This window comes from Boleophthalmus pectinirostris, unplaced genomic scaffold, assembly GCF_026225935.1.
Source record: "Boleophthalmus pectinirostris isolate CB_2022bp ecotype Guang Dong unplaced genomic scaffold, ASM2622593v1 HiC_scaffold_16, whole genome shotgun sequence".
Taxonomy (NCBI): Eukaryota; Metazoa; Chordata; class Actinopteri; order Gobiiformes; family Gobiidae; genus Boleophthalmus; species Boleophthalmus pectinirostris.
In genome coordinates this window covers 2,930,110-2,939,976 of record NW_026571095.1, presented here as the reverse complement: position 1 = coordinate 2,939,976, position 9,867 = coordinate 2,930,110, and the positions used below count along the sequence as shown (strand labels likewise).

Sequence of the window (9,867 nt, the reverse complement as noted above, 5' to 3'; positions counted from 1 at the left end):
CATTCGAGATTGTCTATAACTTCACAGCTCCAATTATCTCAGCTTCCAGTAAATCCACAATGCAGAAAAGGTTTCTTCTTTTTGCAAAATTGTCTCTTTTAGTTATGTATGGAAAAGCTTCTCCTTATAGTTATTTCCCAAAGGTAGATCCTCTTGGACCAATCAGAAACCAATAATCCAAAAGGGGGCGGGGCTTATGTGGTTGTACTGGTTAAATCCATTTGCATCCAGGGGCAGTGTTTGCGTTCACTGGTGCTTCCTGTAATCTCACACCTGTACTATCCTTACACTGGAGTCTAGTCCTCGAGTCGAGTCCTCTAGTCTGCTGTAGTCAGGTCCTGGAGTCTGGTCCTGGACTCTCTTCTTGTAGTCTAGTCCTGTAGTCTGCAGTAGTCTGGTGTAGTCCAGTAGTCTGGTCCTGTGCAGTCTGGTCCTGCAGTCTGGTCCAGTAGTCTGGTCCTGTAGTCTGGTCCTGTAGTCTGGTCAGTCTGGTCCAGTAGTCTGGTCCTGTAGTCTGTAGTCTGGTGTGCAGTCTGGTGCAGTCTGGTCCTGCAGTCTGGTCCTGTAGTCTGGTCCTGTAGTGTGTCTCTCCGGCGTACAGGTGGTACACAGGTCCTACATGTTGTAGGCCACATAGATGGGGTCCAGCTGGTCGGCGAGGAAGCCGTCCCTCAGGTGCATCCTCTGCTTCTCTCCTCTGGAGTTGATGGGGATGACTCCGATGTCCACCACCACCACCACGCCCACGATCAGGTAGTGCTCCTCCAGAACCACGTTGGTTACCATGGGAACCAGGTCCAGGGCCTCGTGCTCCGAGCCGTCCAGCTCCACCACCACCACCAGCAGGTTGGTCCAAGTGAACACCGCACTGACAGAGACAGAGACACTCTTCAAATCATATCTGATGTGGATTTACACACACTGTTTGACACATGTCTGATCTGGAGAACACCAGGGGTGTGCTTTCCCCTATTCAAAAGGATATTTTGTTCTGAAATGTTAATTGCAATAGCAATGGTCCTTATTGTTCAACATTCTCAAACACAGGGATCACCAAGTCTAACCAAGCCGTAGATCACAGAGAGGTGTTAATATTAGCAATGCTGCCATATTCCAAAGAATATTTATCTTTTGAATGGTGAAAAGTCCTTAAACTGTCACCTTGACAGGAAGCTGAAGGCCTTGAATCAGTCCTGCTCTGGCTCCAACAGCTCAGATAACAGCTCTGGTATATAGAATGTGTATATTCTGTATTGTAGTGAGTGATGTGGCACTGTACCACTCTGTGATGCTCTTGTGGGTCCTGATCACAGACGTCTCGATGTCGATGGGGTGGTACCTCATGCCCCTCAGCTCCATGGCCTCCTCCAGAGCACCCACCACGTACAGGGCATCGTGTCGCTCTGGCAAACAGATCAAAATATACTCAGGTTTACTCCTGATCTTTGCATTAGGCCAGTGTTTTGTTCTTAGTGAAGTTCTTAAAGGGCTCATATTACACTGTTTTCTGATCTATGTATAATGTTGTTTCTCCATTCACACATGTTTAAGTAACACTTTATTATTATTAGTCTGTCTACATCTCCAAAGCTCCAGATGCTCTGTTCCTCTTCTGATGTTATGAAGCAGTAGTTTTTAAGTTACCTTTAACCTTTAGCTCAGTACAGATCAGCAATTCAAAGTCAGAAATCATCCAAATTATTCTAGTGAAGGTGTAGGCAGTTTAACAGTGGAGCAGATGTTTTCTGTGTGAGAGACAAACTCAGTCTAAATGTGCAGGGTTTGTGTGTTAAACATGTGAATGAAAAAAAAAAAAACACAACTCCAGGTCTGTTTGTGATGAGGAAACAACATTAGAACAGATCAGAACATAGAGTCATATGAGCCATTTAATCTGTGTCTCTTTTAAACAAACACACTAGCACTACCTCCGTTAGCGTCAGTTAGCTCGGTCCTCCTGAGGAAGCCCAGGTAGCCGGTCCGGGCCCAGACGGTCTGAGTGTCTCCGAAGCTGAGCCTGGAGCAGAAGTGGTCTGACTGCAGCGCCTCGTCCCCGTACACCGTGAAGTACCCACTGGCGTTGTGCCCGCTGTGCACCCAGATCTGCACACAAGCATGGAGGAGTTTAACACGGAGGAAAACGCAGATGTTGTAGTTTTGACTTAATGGGGGCATAGACTGAATATAGAAGTGGACATCGCTACATGCTTCCACACAGGAAACGAGCATGAGGGCGCTTCCGGCTCCATCAACTCTGCTTCCACTCTTTCGATAACTGCTGCTGTGAGCTTCTTTTATTTGGCCTTGAAATGTTCATATTAACCCATTCTATATGATCCTGGTGTTTTTCTTTTACTTTGTCCGTAAATCAATTGCTATTTTTAATATGGATCTCTGTTCCAGTTTTGCCCCTATAATCAATAACCTCGTGAGCTTCATTTGACTGGATCTGAGCGTTATGGGTGACGTCACACTCCCTTAGTCCACGTCTTTATACCGTCTGTAGTTTGGAGCTTGCTTTTATTTCACTCAAAAAGTGTTCATTTTAAAGAAATATCCAAATACCCACACATGTTGAACCTGGACATTATTTGTTGGAGATTTGCTCCACAAACTCGCCTGTGTCTCCTCCTGTGTCTCCAAAACTCTGGAACGCAGTTAGGCCCCGCCCCTTTACCTGAGCAGTAAGGCCCCGCCCCTTTACCTGAGCAGTGAGGACCCGCCCCTTTACCTGAGCAGAGACGGCCCGCCCCTTTACCTGAGCAGTAAGGCCCCGCCCCTTTACCTGAGCAGTGAGGCCCCGCCCCTTTACCTGAGCAGTGAGGACCCGCCCCTTTACCTGAGCAGTAAGGCCCCACCCCTTTATTTGAGTATTTTCTGAGTAACTTTCCACAGAAGCAGCAAAGACAATGAAGTCATGCAAATGTGTTAGTGACGTTTCAGTGTCTGCTCTCAGGAACGCTCTGATGTCGGGAAGTAGTTGTCTGTCTCCTGTCTCCTCCCTCTCACCAGGAGTTTGTAGGTCAGATTCCTGATCTCTGTGAGTGAAGTATACATGTGCACCAGTCTATAATAACCCTGCATTCCATTATCCTTCCGAGTCGGTTTTCGAAAGAAGTTGCCTAGTGACATGTGCGACTCAGACCTCGGTGGCAGAAAAAGTAGACCGGACAAGGATTCCGAGTCAGAAGCCAAGATGTCTCCGCCCACTGTGACGTGTAAATATGAAGTGTTTCATTGTGTTTGGACACTTTGATGGTTTAAATGACAGTTTCAATCACTCGTATCACTGCAGTACTTTACCACGTCCGTATCACTTGGTAGTCGTGTTGTGGTGAGACTACACGCTACTCTCCAAGTCCGACACATGAAGCATAATAATACGCTTCAAACTCGGATGTGACGTCAAATCCGAGGTCCAAGTGGGAGTTAGAAGATAATCGAACGCAGGGTAAGAACTGGATAAGCCCCTCCCCATCTGTCCCGGGTGAGATCGACTAGTTAATCTAATGTCTTAAAGTCATTTCAACTGTCAACAATCACGTTTTAAAGTCCTAATACGGCACATTAACCCTCTTGGATAATGATTTCAGTCTGACCTCTCCCAGATGTGACTCTCCCATTGGTCCCTTTGTTTCAGGATTTGCAATAATGATGCGGACTCCAGGAAGAATCTGTGGAGACCGGAACAATTATAAAAGCTTTTAGTCATTTTGTCATTTCATACATTTAAATTAACTAACAAACTAACAAACACATGTACCTTCCCCGACTCCATGAGGGGTAAACTGTGTGGAGACCCTCGTTCCACCAGTCGCACCCTGTGAGAAGAGAAAGAGGAACGTCATTTTCATTTTCATCACACTTAAGATCGTCACAATTAAGATTTTCCTGGTTTGGCAATTTTTAGGTTTTAAATTTGACTTCCTGGTTGGAAATCGTGACATGACACCAGGAAATTCCATAACTGTAACCTAGCAACATACAGGCCAAAGCTCCTCTAATGTACACAAAGATTTTAATTTGACAAATAAAAATATAAGAAACACCTTTATGTTGTAGAAACAATGTTTAAAGTATCAGAAAAAATGTGTTTCTTGCGTGTAAATTGTGCTATTTTTTTAAACTTTTCTTCGCAAATGACTTTTTGATTTGCGTAAAACTAAAATTTATATTAAAAACAGATATTATCCTATTAGATTCGGTAAAAAAGACAGAATCATAAAAACCTGTCCTGCGCACACTTTAATTTAAAAGGTAATAAACTCTGGAAACTGCCATTCGTTTGAGAGGAAGGTTCAGAAATTAACTTGATTTTTTGTCTATTTTACTGTGGAAAATCTGAAAAAGAAAGCCATATTTCAGTGTTAAGTTTGGGTGACACTTTGATGAACTCTGGAGTTTTGCACACGGCACATGAGTCACCAGAGTATTTGAAGCACTGGAGATTGCACGCTGTCAGCTTTATTAAAAAAAAGACAAAAATTTCAAGCATAAACCCTCTGTGCTCTATTGCAGACGTAACTGACACCTCCACCTTTAAATTCTCTTCTTGTTTGCTCAAAACTACTGTATTTTCCGGACTACAGGTCACTCCGGAGTTAAAGTCGCACCAGCCAAAAAATGTGTAATGAATTAAACTAGGGCATAAACAACAGAACAAGTTTACCAAAGTCTCCATCTCACTCCAAATCACTAAATCAATTCTTCATCCTCTGTGTCATTTCTGAGCAACTCCACCAACTCGAGCTACATCCAGCTTTTTTGTTTTCTTCGTTGCAGTTTGTGGATCATACCGTGCCATGGAACATTTCAGGCAAAGCAATAACATCTCCATGGAGACAATGCACCTTTAAATAACTCTACTAAATATTTTTCGACAAAGCAAAGGGTGGCTACTTTGAAGATTTGAGTATAAAATGTATTCAAGAATTTATTAGATTTATTTAGACCGTTTTGTCTTTGCTACATAATTCTCTATCTGTTATTTAGGGACGCACCAATCCAGCTTTTTCTGTTCCAATCTCAATATCGATACTTTGGCTTTAAGTATCTGCCGATGCCCAATATTAACCAATACCAGTGTAGGGATGGAAAATGGCACTTACTCCCTTAAAAACACAGTTAACTTATTACACAAGAGATCCAACTGTGTTATGTAACTGTTATTTATCCTTCAAATGACTAGTGAAAAACTTTGTATGAATAAAAGTTAAGACATTATGAGACAGTTTAGGCCCAAATCAGCCTGTGAATAGTCTTATTACATCCAATCACAATATCAGCTTAACTGATATCATGGAACTGATACCCAGTCCAGCGATATTTTTTAGTATAGATGCATCACAAATTTTGGACTTCCAGTCATTGTGCAATTCATACTGGGAAGGATTTTCTGAAAAAGGGAGCATCAAACCTCCATGTTTGTTTTCCCAGTGGGATGTGTCTATTGTCAAAGTGGATCTTTTCAAGTCTTTTGAACTTATCGCTTTTGTTTCTGGTTCTGATATTGTCATATTTTAGTTTTGGGATTTGGACATCGTAATTGTGTGGTTGTTGGATCCTAACAGCGGAAAACAAGCTTGAGAAATTTGTTTGTGAACTCCATAAATGCAAAAGGGAATCAGATGTGTGTGACTGCAAACCTCTGTTCAAACTGTTTCTCTTCCCAACGGAATTGTAAATAGTGAAAGGTGAAGGTGATGGACAGGACTGATCCACAGGAAGAACCAAAAAGGAAACATTTGACTGACTAAATCATCCCGAGTTTGCAGTGAACATTTTGTATGTGGAGCGACAACAAAGCAAAATCCCGTTTGTTAATGGAGAGGAGCAGAAGACAAACAGACTGAGCTGCACTTTCTTGTTCTTGTGGTTTTACAGCAACATCACGTCTTGGTCTCTTTGCAGTGGAAGGTGTTTCTTGGTGAACAGCTGGTGCCTTTCACTTTGGCCTTGACTTTTTAAATTCATAACTAAAGTTGAGCGAGAGATCGGGATTTTGTTTTGTTGTCGCTCCACATACAAAATGTTCGCTGCAAACTCAGGATGATTTCTTAGTCAAATGTTTCCTTTTTGGTTCTTCCTGTGGATCACTGCCCATCGCCTTCACCTTTCACTATTTTTCAATTCCGTTGGGAAGAGAAACAGTTTGAACAGAGGTTTGCAATCACACACATCTGATTCCCTTTTGCAGTTATGAAGTTCGCAAACAAATTTCTCAAGTTGTTTTCCGCTGTTAGGATCCAACAACCACACGATTACAATGTCCAAATCCCAAAACTAAAATATGACAATAAACAGAAACAAAAGTGATATGGTTCAAAAGACTTGACACATCCCACTGGGAAAACAAACATGGAGGTTTGATGCTCATTTTTTCGGAGAATCCTTCCCAGTATGGATTATGCAATGACCGGAAGTCCGAAATTCGTGTTGCATGTATTGGCGCCAGTATTCGATACAAGTATTGGTAACAGTGCATCCCTGACTTTACTTATATATCTGGTGTCTTCTGTATGTGCATAAAATGTAGAAAGTAGTCAAAAAAAAAAAAAAAAAAAACAAAAAAAACACTGAATGAGAGGGTGTGTCCAAACTTTTGACTGTTAGTGTAGATCCAAGAAGAACTAACCAAGTGTAAATACCACACAACATCATGTTACTTGTAGATTAAATATGAATAAATAGTGTTGGATACCTGTCGTGGCGTAGAGCTCTCATGTCCACAAACACTGTAGTGGGGTCTGGTCCTGAAGTGCCCTGGACAAAACAGAATCATGTATTATTCACACAGATCTTATTCCATAAAGAGAAAAACATCAGTACATCTACAGCACGTGCACTACCCCCACACACCAGAGGAAGCGCTATAGAGGAGCCTACAGGACGCACCAGGGCTTTACATGCACCAGAGAGAGGAGAGAATGGAGGAGAGTCAAGTCTGAATTATTAGGGTTTTGTCGTGAGATTGCAGCGCCCCCCCTCACCACTAGGAGCACTGATCTAACATGTCATTTACTCCAGGGACCAGCGAAGGGGGCGGGGCCAGAAATATCAATGTATCATTAATTTATTCGTTTTTCAATATAAAAGCAAAAATAAGAGCACGAAAGAACTATTTTCTTCATTATTTGTCTCCAAAACCAAAATGAAATAATAGACAACGATTTGTTCTTTTCAGTTTTCAATTCTGTGTTTAAATGAAAAATGGTAACAGCCGTTTCCCGTTTCCGTGACTTAAACTGCGATGCCGGACTTTTGCGCCACATACAGACTGAACCAGGACTGAAACAGGTCCGACCAGACCAGAACCAGACCAGGACTGAGACCAGGACCAGGACTGAGACCAGGACCAGGACTGAGACCGAGACTGGGACCAGACCAGAAATGAGGCCAGGCCGTGATTGAGATTGGGACTGAGACCAAGACCAGACCAAGACCAGACCGAGACCAGACTGGGACCAGACCAGGACTAGACCAGGACTGAGACCAGGACCAGACAGGGACCAGATCGGGACTGAGACCAGACCAGACCGGGACCAGACCAGGACTGAGACTGGGACTAGACCAGGACTGAAAGTGCTTTTAGTCCTGGGTCAATCCGTATGCTTCGCAAAAGTCCGGAAAACGGCCATTATCCTTTTTTTTCCATTATTGATTTAAACACAAAATTGAAAAATGAAAAAAACGAATCGTTATCTATTTTTTCATTTTGGTTGTGGAGACAAATAATGAAGAAAATTGTTATTTTTTTCTTTTCTTATTTTTGGTTTTATATTGCAAAAACAAATGAATGAATGATACACAGATTCAGTAATAACAGCACAAAATAATTAGAACTCTTAACCAGAGTTTGAAAAAAAAAGGTGTTAAAAGTCCTATATGACACAAAACTGACTCTTGTGAGCTTTAAGTCATGTTATAATGTTGTTGTTGTAGTGGTAGAATTCAAGTTAACGGCTCCTTTCATATATAGATTATTATTATTATTTTTTTTTTTCAGTAGAAATGGGCAATTCCAGAGCTGAAATCATCCAAATGATTCTAGTGAAGGTGTACAGAGTTTAAAAACCCAGAGGAGTACTTCTTCTATTACAACTATAGCCTGTATAAAGAAATGGAAGAAGGTGTGTGGACGTCAACTGTACCGACTCCAGTCAAGTGAAGCTCAGCGAGGCCTGCGGTTATTGGAGTGAATTACTTAAAACACCAGGATCATGTAGATGTTGATAAAAACATTTCAAGACCAAAATGACGAGGCTGACAGCAGCAGTTACAGAGAGAGGGGTGGCTTTATTCCAGTACAAAGTGAACTTGTTTGGGGATGGAATAATGGCACTAGTTTCTGAAGCTATGGAGGTTGTGCAGACAAAATGTGTTTCTTTGCTTTTTTTTTTTTTTTTTGCTTTTTTTTTTTGGCCTATTTGTGCCTTTGGACCTATTTTAATTAAATTTTTAAATTTATTTTTTATTTTATCGAAAAAAGACAAAACAAAAAAGCAGTGTGGAGGCGACTGGAGCAGGACCAAAAGGATTCATCATCTGAGCATTTAAAAGAGCTCAAGGCCACTGAGGAAGGAAAGAACCTCAAATTTATGTGCAAACTTTGCCCGCCGGCTTTCAAAAAAAAAAAAAAAATCCACACTTCAGTCACATCAACAGCAAACTTAAAACGACACATTGAACTGAAGCAGCAGGCGAGACTTTCAAGGTTTATGAAAGCACGTACGAAATCAAAGACAATCAAGACAGATCCTCCACCCAAATCCCACTGACTGAGACAGGAGCGGCTCTGTTATCGTCTCTCAGCTGCAAAGATGAAATCTAACACACAGTTTAATTGTTAAAACTGATCAAATCATTCCTGTCTGTGATTTTGTTTGGGCTTTGGCAGTGATAATGAAAAATAATTACTTGCAGCAACATATTGAAAAAAAAAAAAAAGGACGATGAACTATTTCATTTTTTGGAACTATGAATGAACTATTAACTCTAAACAATTATGATGCCTCTCCAAACCCCACACCGGCAGAAACTAACGCCGTCAGCAGTAATTAACTAACTTTTCAGAGTTTCAGAGATTGTAGATTCTTGTTGCACACCAGGATGAACACAAGGTCAAGTACAGAAGAAAGCCGGAGCTCTTTACTGGATTTACAAAGCTCCAAATTGACAGTAAAGGTGAATTTCTAAATGGGCTAGCAGCTAATCAAGCCTACATGATTTAAGCCAAGAATAGAGTTTTACGTGGATATTTTTTTGGTTTTATTTGAACTGAATTAACATTAAATAGTACATAGATGAGGCAGAGAGAGTAGATGAAGAGAATGGTGAACTCTGTGCCTGTAGTGCACGACTGGAGGTGGTTTTCTCTCTCCATTAGGATCAAGAGGAGAAAAACAAGAAGCTTCAGTCACAGAATCACCAGAAAGATCTTGACATCCAACGACTGAATGAAATACTAAGATATTTCATTTCTAAAGATGAAGTTCAGTCAGTGAAAGACCAGTTTGATCAAGATAGAACAAACTCTTGATGGCTTCTTCAATCCAATGATGGTACTTGTTGCTGTCTGTGCTTCTGACCTTAGTGTTGGTCAATGGGACGATTTTCCTTCTTGCAGCAGTCGGATATTGTCGACTTAACAGTGCACGATGTAACTGCAATGAATGTTCCACAGTACGACTTTAAACAGCTCTGCCTTACACTTGTTGTTCCTGGTTTGTGGTTCGGGTGCATGTTTACTGCTCCAAGTAGAAAAAACAGCCAAAATCTATTTAAATGAGCTGAGCAGACACAGCAACATCATGTGACCAGTCCGAGGACGGTGGAGGAGTGCAGCCCGGACTGTCAAGGACTAATGGC

At 41.6% G+C, this 9,867-nt stretch overlaps 1 protein-coding gene across 1 annotated transcript in view; it reads right to left on the bottom strand.

The window, feature by feature from the left end:
• Positions 1-552: 552 nt before the first annotated feature.
• The window catches only part of LOC110153344 (disco-interacting protein 2 homolog C), a 304,174-nt gene continuing 294,859 nt past the window's right edge, over positions 553-9,867 (bottom strand). Inside the window, exons 33-38 of the mRNA XM_055151871.1 lie at positions 6,701-6,762; positions 3,764-3,821; positions 3,600-3,674; positions 1,929-2,103; positions 1,280-1,403; positions 553-868 (exon numbers count right to left, since the gene is read on the bottom strand). Coding sequence (XP_055007846.1) covers positions 616-868; positions 1,280-1,403; positions 1,929-2,103; positions 3,600-3,674; positions 3,764-3,821; positions 6,701-6,762 — 747 coding nt within the window. The 3' untranslated portion in view covers positions 553-615. The remainder of the gene's footprint in view (positions 869-1,279; positions 1,404-1,928; positions 2,104-3,599; positions 3,675-3,763; positions 3,822-6,700; positions 6,763-9,867) is intronic.